The sequence below is a fragment of the Ranitomeya imitator genome, chromosome 8 (genome assembly GCF_032444005.1).
Source record: "Ranitomeya imitator isolate aRanImi1 chromosome 8, aRanImi1.pri, whole genome shotgun sequence".
Taxonomy (NCBI): domain Eukaryota; kingdom Metazoa; phylum Chordata; class Amphibia; order Anura; family Dendrobatidae; genus Ranitomeya; species Ranitomeya imitator.
Genome location: NC_091289.1, coordinates 199776156 through 199788809, shown reverse-complemented (window position 1 = coordinate 199788809; position 12654 = coordinate 199776156). Strand labels below are relative to the sequence as shown.

Here is a 12654-nt window from a genome sequence, read left to right as displayed (position 1 = left end):
GCCTTCTATGGAAGGAGACCATATGGTGGTTGCTATACAACTTGTGCGAGCTGCTCTGATGTGGGTGGCCATCTTCATGCGTTTCCTTAGTGTTGCAAGGGCAGAGCTGCTGCAGAACAGCGTGCGGTTTACCAGTGGTCCGTGCTGAATGATAAGTTAGGCTGAGTTGCCACGCCTTGTGACAAATGTGCACCACCACCATATTTAGTAAATTACATAAAAATTCCCCTGTATTGACCTTGATGAATCTACCTGTTTATTTTCAACTGTGGTAAAACGCAATAAAAATAACCTATTTTGACCTAACAAAAAACTACAACTCAACAGGCAGAGAAAACAGCCCTTGCTCAGATGTCTGCAAAATATATATAGTTTTTTATTGTATAAAACCATTACACAAAGCAGTCAATAAGTCTGGTGATCCTGAAATCGTGCAGAGCAGCAGAATATTAGATGTGTCTAACACAACAGATGAGGCCACGAGCAGAGTCCGGGTCTACTACAGCGGAGCTTGTTATGGCTGCACGTCCCCGACCCGGCTGGTCGCTGCGGTCACGAGACCCCCGGGCGGCCGCTGCTGTCTCGTGAACATTTACCCGTTACCTCGATGATAGACAAGTCCAGTTTATTTTGATGATCAGTATTCTAAGGTCCACACCGGATTCTCAGCTATTCTTTGTGCCTTCATACGCCGGTAATTAGGATTCCAGAGTCGTTTTCCTGGTCATGTAATTCCCCTTAGTCATGGGATATTCCTTCATCCATTGCTTCCAGTTTGTGCACCAGACACTCATCCAGGGGCCGTGACACCAGATCTGGATCTTTTGGATGTAATTTACTGATCTACAGTCGCATGTACATGTCACAAAGAAGGCAATGGCCGCAACTGGGGTTACTGACTAGTGAACATAACTCCCCCCAAAACAATAGTGTCCTAGTTAGGAGACCACATTGATAATAGAAAATACACCACCTTGCATTTATATAAATATATAGTCTTTGGTGTCTGTCCTGCTCTCTGGATCCAGTTTTGCTGGGTTTGTTATGGATCCTGAGCGAAGATTATCAGGAAACATTGACTTTTCACCGGGTAACTGATTTGACAAGACACAGAACATAAAGTCTGGAATATTCCATAGATTTGCTAAGAGAACGGGGTTGAGTTTTCAGAGTGTTGTACGTTGGAGTGAAGATATTAATACCACCCGTGCGTTCATTCCACTAGTAAATATTTTCTGGGGTCTTTCAGCTCCACCAGTGGGCGCTATACAGAAGAAGCTGCAATGATAATGTTGTCCTGCAGGTCCGAGCAAAGGATTAGAAGTCTCCTTATAAGTGGAATTTTCTTCTATTTGAGTCCATTTCATGGCGCTGTAAGAGAACACAATAGAAGATTAGAGGAAGGAGGCGATCAATGTGACTGCATTGATTGGTGCGGATCAAATACAGAAACTTTGACGATATAATCAAAGACTTGAGGCCTTGATGCGTTTCCCCATAAATCTGCCCCCGCTGATGGTTGAGTGATGCGCCCCTTCTTCTCTACATGGGGATTACTAAACTGTAAAGCGCTGCGGAATATGTTAGCGCTATATAAAAATAAAGATTATTATTACTGTACCCAGTCATGGAAGTCTTTGAACAGGTCACAAGGGTTTGTGTTTTTTTTTATAATTTTAAATCTAAAATTGAATCTAAGCCGCGCAGAGGGCGATGTGTGCGGCTAACTCACGATTGTCATGAAAACCGCAGGAATATTCACAAGGAGTTTCCACTGTGGGAAGTGTACAATGAAGATAGCACAAGGGTACAGGGTTTGTCAACTTCACCTTTTTTTTTTTCTTAAAGTTTTGGAATGGGATAAAATAGAAGCAATACTCCCCAATCCCCAGCATGTGATCACTTTGTACTTCAGTGATAACGTCTTTACGTCAGGACACGCGACCACTGCAGCCAATAACCGGCAGCAGTGTTGATCCGCAAGCGGGTGCCGCAGTTGGACACATGTCCCGAGTCCTAAGATCAGCGGGCACCAGAGAATTGCTTCTAATATTCTACCCCGTTCTGAGTCTTTTAAATGGACATGTTGAGGTGGACAAGCCCTTTATTCTGAGAGAATCAATAAATCACTTCCATAGAAGTTTACCATCTCCTATAATATAAGGCCAGACTCTTCTGACCTTATATTATAAAAATAAAGATTATTATTATTATTATTATGCTGACACACACCCGATGAGATGCATAAGAGTTTACAAACCGCAGACATTTAGGGATTGACTATAAAAGCATAGACTCGCGTCTCTTCCGCACTCAAAGGAAAGAGTATACATGTGAGCCCTAACATCCCAGCAGGAGACATCACCGGTCATCACACTCACCTTATGGACCCACTCGTATTCTCCGTACTTTGAATCGAACGTTCCCTTCTGCAGAGACCTCAGCTTCAGTGTAAATCGAGGACCAAGTTCCTGAATCCCCACTTTCTTTTCACTCCTAAAAATGTATCTGTAGAAGAAACAACATCATCACAGACCTGGGCATTATTACATTACTATAGACACATACCCGGGGACTTCACCCTGCGCCACAGGGGAATGCTGCAAAGACAACGTACCTGTGATATCGAAAAAAGATGTAATCCCGCTGGTTGTGGAAAGTGGCCACCTGTCGTCCAGTGAACTGCGGATCATGCGGATAAAGAGAGGCAAACATGCGGCCAATTGAGTGCCCGAGGCGAGTGGTGAAGTTGTTGAGGATGACCTCAGGCTTGTGCTCCGTGGGCTCCTTTCCTTTTCTCTGTAAATAGCGCAAAAAAGAGATGTCAGACAGGAAAGACAAGCTCGGGTCTATATACATGAGCTGATCCGGGCAGGGTGGACGCCACAGGTCAAGTTGTCTTTTTAAAGTCCAACATTTTTCATATAAAAATTAGCAACTTCTATAAATCCAAGTTGTCTAAGAAACTGCACCCACGGTGGAAGGGACCTACAGGGTGCAATACAGAAATCAGAGAACCCTCTGACCTCGGCTTTTAGTGGTCAATTCTACTGGCGAACAGACACCACAATAGTAATCCTCGTATGAAAATGTCCCGCCCCAGCCGGCAGCTCCAGACACGGGGGATAGCGAGGTGATTACAGACTGTGGCCAGCAGAGGTCCCACTACTGCCGCACTAAACAACCGGAGCAGAGCGACGCCGTCATTATCCTCCACGAGACAACAGACTTCTATCAATGAGACCACAGAGAATCCATCCGGGACTTCTGATCAGCACAACGCGGCTCTCCATTTATTTTTTTTATATACCTTTTCAATTTTTTATATTTCTTTTTGTAATAAAATCTGATGTAGTAGATGGACTAGAACAAAATTCAAAGGATGCTGGGAAGTTCTCCACCTGTCACCACAGTCTTCTAAAAAGCCCAACAAAGTTAAGACATGCAATTACATGAACCCATAAAACTTTATGGTGCAGGAACCCCCCAAAAAGTGCCCAACACTGTACAATCCCACATCATATACAACACAGGGGCCGTAGTTAATTCTCCCCTATCCACAGGCTAGATGATAACTTGCTGATCCCTGGTGGTCTGTCTGCAGGAACCCCCATCAATTCGAGAAGCGGCCTCAGTAGGACCCGGGCTGGAATTTTACTCTTTTTGTACATTGCTTGAGACGTTACTGTGACTTGTTAGGATGGTTTTGGCTTCACAATAAAAGCTTAAGATAAAACCTAGTACTGTGGTAGAGGGAAAGCCAACTAAAGCATGGTGTAAACGTAGACGAGATACGCTTCTGTACTGCCTAGTATAAGCTTACACAGTCTAAAAACAAAAATCTTGATTCCAACAAACATTTGGACAACGACTAAAGTGAGTCGATAAAATGTGAATAAATGAAGCCAACGGTTCGTTATCACACAAGTGCAGGTGGATAATCGTACCTTGATTTCTTTGCGCAGTCGGACGTTACTCATCTTGAAATGCGCCGTCGGTCCATTGGGCAAATGACTGAGGATCAGCCCATCTGACGGTCCGGTTAAGGATACAACTAGGAAACAAACTCTCTGAAAACTCGTGTTCAGTTTTTCTATTTTACAACATTGTGGAAAATTAACGTTGCATGTAAAACGGTCAGATGGATCATCGGCACAGGGAAATATTTAGTTTATCACAAAGCACAAGAAAGGGAAAAATGGTTTTTTGAAAGGATACTTGCAATCTTCCGATCTTCATTGATTACAATGAGATCTGTGTAATCTCTGGCGATACACTGCGGGATTATCTTCTTCAGGGCAAGACCCCTCCTGTAATAAACTTGTGAGTTGGGTATAATGGACGATAGCTGCTCTGTAAACCGTACTGTGCGCTGGAAGAGAAGAAAAGTAAAAAACTAAGAACCTATTCTCAGAATCACAAACACATAGCCACTGGGATACTGCAAGTCCCAGCATGACTCTATAGGCTGCTGGATGCTGCCAGAAATGTCTGACAGGTGCAGGTCCTGCCTCTACATGACAGATGCAGCGAGCGAGTGCCTCCATGTGGAAAATAAATGGCGAGGTGGACGCACACGTGCGCAGATCTCTCTAATGGCGTACCACGCACCAGCACGGCCACCTCTGTCGTCGTTTTCCATCTGGTTGCAGAACTGGAGTAGGTGGACCCCAGTCAGGACATGGGTGCAGCTCCTATGTGTGGAAGTAAAATCTCAGACATTTGTGGTACATCCTGGAGACATACTATACCAGCCTTATATTGGAATAATGCCCCTTTACACCCAAGACTGATTCTTGTGACATTACAAACAAAAAATGTACAATACATAACATAATGAATATAAAAGAGCTAATATGGCACTAAAAAGAAGACTGGATTGAAAAATCAGCAGTTACTTACACCGCGGGGGCGGTCAGATGTTGTGATGAGGATTTTGGGTGTTGTCTTTCTGTTAAAATAAGGCGCAAAGTCATCTGTAGCTTCATCATATGCCACCTAGAATAAGAAGAGCGAGGAAAAGCATTAACCATCAAAGTGCGAAATCCTGAAGAAGAGTCATAAGGATCGATAGAAAGATCACTACAGGGCTCAGCTCCGGCTAGAACTCTAGATTTATGGCAGTATTGATGGATTATCAATCGGTGATTCCTACTGCAAAAACACAATACAAATATACAAGGAAAATGGGTTATAGGAGCAAGGTTAAATACGGGCGTTTATGAAAGCTCAAGAGTGCAGTGATGCCAGGCCTCATATACCTCACATTACAGAACCTGTAACTGATCCGTTCTACTAAACCAGGAGCGGTATCAGGTCGGAGCCCCCAGGATGTCGCCTGTATTCTCAGGGGTACGGCCTCATTCAGACAGCTGTACTTTGGATGCATATAACTATCATTATTATGGCCTCGTGTCCTATAGGCCTGACAGAGTGTAATGGCCCCAACAGTCATGGCCACCTCTGATAACAATCATTGTGCTCACAAACCACAACATAGACGCTAAAATGCTCCTGTGTTAGAAAGGTCTGAGCGGGCATGAGAGAACAGATTAACTCACAGCTGACATAATAGTGATGAGGACAATCTAAGAAATGACAGGAAAGGAACAATATATTCTACTGCGCTCAGAGGAATCAAGTGCGTGAGCTTTTACCTCCTCGTCTGCTGGATCCACCGTGGTCTCGTCGTACACCCGCTGATTTTCTATGGTTTTGGGAACAGGTTTTGGTGGAGCCTATTTATAGATGAAATGAATACAGAACAGTCGATGCCAGTAATGTCATTATGAAAAAGCAATTGAAAAGGCTGTAAGCCCCCTCCCCATATGATCCGGGAGGGCACAATGTACCTTGTCTCCAAGCGCCTCTCTCTCCTTCTTCAGTTTCTTCTTTAGAGCGAGCTTCGCCTGCAAGAAAATGACAGATGCATCACCGCGTAACTGCAGAAGTGGTGACATCACGTTACCAAACACAAGGAAACTACAACGTTCCAAAACTTTCCACAAGTAAAAACAGCCATGGATTCTGGCTAAAGGGCCAAGACTCAGACTCTGCTCCCCGGTCGCTCATTCTTCCTCTGGAAAACTGATTGGTTCCAAACAGGAGCAGACGGGACCAACTGATTATTGTGGGGTCCGTTTTTGTAGAGTGTAAGAATAAGACAAGCAGACCTGTGAGCAGGGCCTGGTGCGGTTACAGTGCTCTACAGTCTACACTGCCACTGGGGTATATAGGACTGACGCTGAAACATTGCAGATCAGTGGAGGTCGGGGGTCCGGAGTCAGAGACTTTCTACTGAGCCTCCACAACACGCTGGGCAATCACTGCTGCCTCCTGAGCAAAGGAAAGAGACAATGTGAGCGATGAGCAGGATCCACTCCTTACCCCCGATCTGCAGGATCCACTCCTTACCCCCGATCTGCAGGATCCACTACTTATCCCCGAATCTGCAGAATCCACTCCCTACCCCTGATCTGCAGAATCCACTCCCTTTCCCCAAATCTGCACAATCCACTCCCTACCCCCGATCTGCAGAATCCACTCCCTCCCTACCCCTGATCTGCAGGATCCACTCCCTCCCCCCGAATCTGCAGAATCCACTCCCTCCCCCCCAGATCTGCAGGATCCACTCCCTTTCCCCAAATCTGCACAATCCACTCCCTACCCCCGGATCTGCAGAATCCACTCCCTTCCCCTGGATCTGCAGAATCCACTCCCTTCCCCTGGATCTGCAGAATCCACTCCCTTCCCCTGGATCTGCAGAATCCACTCCTTACCCCCGATCTGCAGAATCCACTCCCTTCCCCTGGATCTGCAGAATCCACTCCCTTCCCCCGGATCTGCAGAATCCACTCCCTTCCCCTGGATCTGCAGAATCCACTCCCTTCCCCTGGATCTGCAGAATCCACTCCCTTCCCCCCGATCTGCAGAATCCACTCCCTTCCCCTGGATCTGCAGAATCCACTCCCTTCCCCCCGATCTGCAGAATCCACTCCCTTCCCCCCGATCTGCAGAATCCACTCCCTTCCCCCCGATCTGCAGAATCCACTCCCTTCCCCTGGATCTGCAGAATCCACTCCCTTCCCCTGGATCTGCAGAATCCACTCCCTTCCCTCCGATCTGCAGAATCCACTCCCTTCCCCCGGATCTGCAGAATCTGTGAGGGACGCAGTCTCCTGATACAGACACTTCGAGGGGGACGTCACATTGTATTCGCCGTAGGCTAGGTTCACATTAGCGTTTCTGTGCGCAGCGTATCATCTTACATGACGCCAAAAAGAACGCTGCATGTGCATGCGTTTAAATGCGTTTAGGCATGCGTTTGCATTTTTATGCACATGGTGGAGGTGGTGACTTCATTTCCTGGACATGCGCAGTCTAACCACTCATATCCTTGCATACCAATGCATTTCCATAGACAATAATGCGTTTTTTGACGCTGTCATCCGCATGATTGCGCAATATTTGACGCTTAAAAAAAAAAAAGCAACATGTTGCGTTTGCCGGAAACCTCGGCCACCGTGAAGCGACGCTTGTGAGCTCCTGTCCCTGCGTCCTCCATGTTAGGGCTGAAATACGGCCGAGTCTCGCAGGTTAACACCCGGCTCTGTCGCCGGCACTCCGGTGCGTGCGGCCTCACAGCAATACCTGGAGCTGAACCCTCTGCTCCCCAGTGCCGGCGCCAGGTGTTACCATGCGAGAGTCGGACGTATTTCACGCAACTGAGTCTGAGCCCTATGTACACATGACGCACGCGGAACAAACGCACCGTGCACAGAAACGCTAATGTGAACCCGGCCCATCACTGACGCATAATCGCGACATCTCCACAAAACCCAGACCCGATACCCGCGGAGAACCTGACAGACCGCTGCCATGACAACCGCTTACAGAGACCAATCAGAGCGCAGCTCTCGGGGCTGAGAACTGGAGCCGTGATCTGATTGGTCGCTGCGCCATTCTGCCCGCGGCTCCTCTCACCTTCCGCTTCTCCATCTTCAGCTTCATGAACATGAAATGTCTGCGCTGCTTGTTCTTGATCTCAGACACCGAGAAGGAAGGAGGGAAGAACACGGGCGGCTCCCCCCCGCCACTGCCGCCGGCCACATCGCTCCCCTCCTCCGGGGATTTACTTTTCTTTCGTTTTTTACTCTCCGCAGCCCCCGAGCTCCTTCCCGCAGCCATGTGGAAAAACAGACGCACTTCCGGCTGTGAGGCTCTTCCGGGGGAACCGTCACACTTCCGCTTCCGGCTAATGTTGTCATGGAGACGGGGCCTAGTGAGAACTGTTGCTTTCTTGCTCCTGACCTCGGCTGTTTCCCTGTGCCTCAGCCCCTGCACTCCCCTGACCTCTCCTCCTCCTCTGCCCTGACCTCTCCTCCTTTCCTCTCCCCTTCTTTCTCCTCCTCTCCTCTTCCCTCTCCTCCTCTGCCCTCCTCTCCCCTTTTCTGCCCTGACCTCTCCTCTTCCCTTTCCTCCTTCCCTCTCCTTTTCTGCCCTGACCTCTCCTCTTCCCTTTCCTCCTTCCCTCTCCTTTTCTGCCCTGACCTCTTCCCTTCCCTCTTCCCTTTCCTCCTTCCCTCTCCCCTTCCCTCTCCTCCTCTCCCCTCCTCCCCTTCCCTCTCCTCCTTTTCTGCCTTGACCTCTCCTCCTTTCCTCTCCCCTTCTTTCTCCTCCTTTTCTGCCTTGACCTCTCCTCCTTTCCTCTCCCCTTCCCTCTCCTCCTCTGCCCTCCTCTCCTGCCTTGACCTCTCCTCCTTTCCTCTCCCCTTCTTTCTCCTCCTCTCCCCTTTCCTCTCCTCCTCTGGCTCATGGGTTTCTTCTTTTTTTGTGGCTTTTATTTGGTTATAAGTTGTTTTAATGTTTCTTTTTTTAACCCCTAACATTCAGCCCTTCCCACCTTTTCAGTCTTTGAGGCTGTTTTCTGCAGGAGGCGTCTTGTAGATTTGACACCGTTCACTTTACCACATGCAGGGAAATAATATAATCCCTCGTGCGGTAACTGGTGGCCCGATGCGTCGGCGTCGTTGTTTCTTGGTTTTGTTTTTTACAGCGTCCATTATTTGGTAATGATAATCGGGGAACACGATTCTTCTGTCACATCAATGCTGAAAGTCTGAAAGAAATCTGATGTGTGCGGCGAGTAATGGCGTGCGTTTCGCTTTATCGAAGGGGCCACCATGAAGCTGCAACCCATAATGAGGTCCTGGTTATGGGGGACTTTAACTACCCGGATATTAACTGGGAAACAGAAACCTGTGAAACCCATAAAGGCAACAGGTTTCTGCTAATAACCAAGAAAAATTATCTTTCACAATTGGTGCAGAATCCAACCAGAGGAGTAGCACTTTTAGACCTAATACTATCTAATAGACCTGACAGAATAACAAATCTGCAGGTGGTTGGGCATTTAGGAAATAGCGACCACAATATTGTGCAGTTTCACCTGTCTTTCACTAGGGGGACTTGTCAGGGAGTCACAAAAACACTGAACTTTAGGAAGGCAAAGTTTGAACAGCTTAGAGATGCCCTTAATCTGGTAGACTGGGACAATATCCTCAGAAATGAGAATACAGATAATAAATGGGAAATGTTTAAGAACATCCTAAATAGGCAGTGTAAGCGGTTTATACCTTGTGGGAATAAAAGGACTAGAAATAGGAAAAACCCAATGTGGCTAAACAAAGAAGTAAGACGCAATTAACAGTAAAAAGAAAGAATTTGCACTACTAAAGCAGGATGGCACCATTGAAGCTCTAAAAAACTATAGGGAGAAAAATACTTTATCTAAAAAACTAATTAAAGCTGCCAAAAAGGAAACAGAGAAGCACATTGCTAAGGAGAGTAAAACTAATCCCAAACTGTTCTTCAACTATATCAATAGTAAAAGAATAAAAACTGAAAATGTAGGCCCCTTAAAAAATAGTGAGGAAAGAATGGTTGTAGATGACGAGGAAAAAGCTAACATATTAAACACCTTCTTCTCCACGGTATTCACAGTGGAAAATGAAATGCTAGGTGAAATCCCAAGAAACAATGAAAACCCTATATTAAGGGTCACCAATCTAACCCAAGAAGAGGTGCGAAACCGGCTAAATAAGATTAAAATAGATAAATCTCCGGGTCCGGATGGCATACACCCACGAGTACTAAGAGAACTAAGTAATGTAATAGATAAACCATTATTTCTTATTTTTAGGGACTCTATAGCGACAGGGTCTGTTCCGCAGGATTGGCGCATAGCAAATGTGGTGCCAATATTCAAAAAGGGCTCTAAAAGTGAACCTGGAAATTATAGGCCAGTAAGTCTAACCTCTATTGTTGGTAAAATATTTGAAGGGTTTCTGAGGGATGTTATTCTGGATTATCTCAATGAGAATAACTGTTTAACTCCATATCAGCATGGGTTTATGAGAAATCGCTCCTGTCAAACCAATCTAATCAGTTTTTATGAAGAGGTAAGCTATAGGCTGGACCACGGTGAGTCATTGGACGTGGTATATCTCGATTTTTCCAAAGCGTTTGATACCGTGCCGCACAAGAGGTTGGTACACAAAATGAGAATGCTTGGTCTGGGGGAAAATGTGTGTAAATGGGTTAGTAACTGGCTTAGTGATAGAAAGCAGAGGGTGGTTATAAATGGTATAGTCTCTAACTGGGTCGCTGTGACCAGTGGGGTACCGCAGGGGTCAGTATTGGGACCTGTTCTCTTCAACATATTCATTAATGATCTGGTAGAAGGTTTACACAGTAAAATATCGATATTTGCAGATGATACAAAACTATGTAAAGCAGTTAATACAAGAGAAGATAGTATTCTGCTACAGATGGATCTGGATAAGTTGGAAACTTGGGCTGAAAGGTGGCAGATGAGGTTTAACAATGATAAATGTAAGGTTATACACATGGGAAGAGGGAATCAATATCACCATTACACACTGAACGGGAAACCACTGGGTAAATCTGACAGGGAGAAGGACTTGGGGATCCTAGTTAATGATAAACTTACCTGGAGCAGCCAGTGCCAGGCAGCAGCTGCCAAGGCAAACAGGATCATGGGGTGCATTAAAAGAGGTCTGGATACACATGATGAGAGCATTATACTGCCTCTGTACAAATCCCTAGTTAGACCGCACATGGAGTACTGTGTCCAGTTTTGGGCACCGGTGCTCAGGAAGGATATAATGGAACTAGAGAGAGTACAAAGGAGGGCAACAAAATTAATAAAGGGGATGGGAGAACTACAATACCCAGATAGATTAGCGAAATTAGGATTATTTAGTCTAGAAAAAAGACGACTGAGGGGCGATCTAATAACCATGTATAAGTATATAAGGGGACAATACAAATATCTCGCTGAGGATCTGTTTATACCAAGGAAGGTGACGGGCACAAGGGGGCATTCTTTGCGTCTGGAGGAGAGAAGGTTTTTCCACCAACATAGAAGAGGATTCTTTACTGTTAGGGCAGTGAGAATCTGGAATTGCTTGCCTGAGGAGGTGGTGATGGCGAACTCAGTCGAGGGGTTCAAGAGAGGCCTGGATGTCTTCCTGGAGCAGAACAATATTGTATCATACAATTATTAGGTTCTGTAGAAGGACGTAGATCTGGGTATTTATTATGATGGAATATAGGCTGAACTGGATGGACAAATGTCTTTTTTCGGCCTTACTAACTATGTTACTATGTTACTATGTTACCTGGGTGCTGTCTTGGTCCGGACTCATTATGGGTGGTGGGACTCTGCCATGGCTGCTCTATACGGCATCTGTCCATTCATTGCTGACTTATATAGTATTATTCTGCTATAGCTGCAGCATTTTGTCTCTCCGCTTTCTCCCTAGTCCATTTACATTTTTGACCATTCGCTCGCCCCTTATTTACCTCTTTGTCTTCATTATTATGTTTATATGGATGTTGTATGATCTGTTTTTATATAATTGTACAATAACAATCTTTTGTATTTTTTATCCATATTGTGGCTTGGCGCTACTCCTTTTTTGCTTGTGGTTGTAAATAATGCACATTCAGTCAGGCCATGTCGTGTCCATTCTTCGGGGGCGTCTGTGGAGACTTCAGGAAAAAGACTGACAACGTCTTCCTCTGTTCACCTGAAAGAACTTGGGACCTCCAGTGTCTTAAAGACATTGTGTGAATATGTCCTAATGGTATCTGCACACTGAGGGGTTTTCAAGAGTTTTGGAGCAGAAACTGGAAACTCCAAAACTAAAAACCTCAAAAAAAAAATTGTGAGTTTCCGCTCCAAAAACTCTACAAAAAGCCCCTGTGTGGAAATGTCCCGACACACGTAGCATCTGCAGAATATATCAGTGAAGCCGATGGGATTCCTGAATGTCACTTACATGGTGACCTGACTTCACACAGTGCAGGGAATTCCACAAAAGGAATTGACAAGGCGACACCCGAAGATCCGCCTCACGGCCGTGTAGGTTTCTTCATGTGTCAGATTTGTGTCTTCTTAAGTTGTGGACTGGACCCTCTAAAATCTGGAAGGAAATTCTTCACCTAATCTAGAGTGTGCGTGCACCCCAAAGATAAGACCCCACGAAGCGGCATGTCCTCACAAAGCTGTGCTAGATGATTCTAGGCATGAACGTCTGTGAAAATCCACGGCATCCGCAGCGCAATGAT

The 12654-nt window shown here is 45.9% G+C and overlaps 1 protein-coding gene across 1 annotated transcript; it reads right to left on the bottom strand.

Moving 5' to 3' along the window:
* Window positions 1-354: 354 nt before the first annotated feature.
* On the bottom strand, window positions 355-8320 carry RPF1 (ribosome production factor 1 homolog). Its single transcript, XM_069735814.1, has 9 exons — window positions 7984-8320; window positions 5853-5909; window positions 5658-5738; window positions 4903-4998; window positions 4219-4372; window positions 3948-4030; window positions 2618-2799; window positions 2382-2508; window positions 355-1371 (listed from the first exon to the last, which is right to left on the bottom strand). Exons 1-9 carry the CDS (start codon window positions 8185-8187, stop codon window positions 1330-1332), a joined length of 1026 nt encoding a protein of 341 aa, XP_069591915.1. The 5' UTR covers window positions 8188-8320; the 3' UTR covers window positions 355-1329.
* Window positions 8321-12654: the final 4334 nt, after the last annotated feature.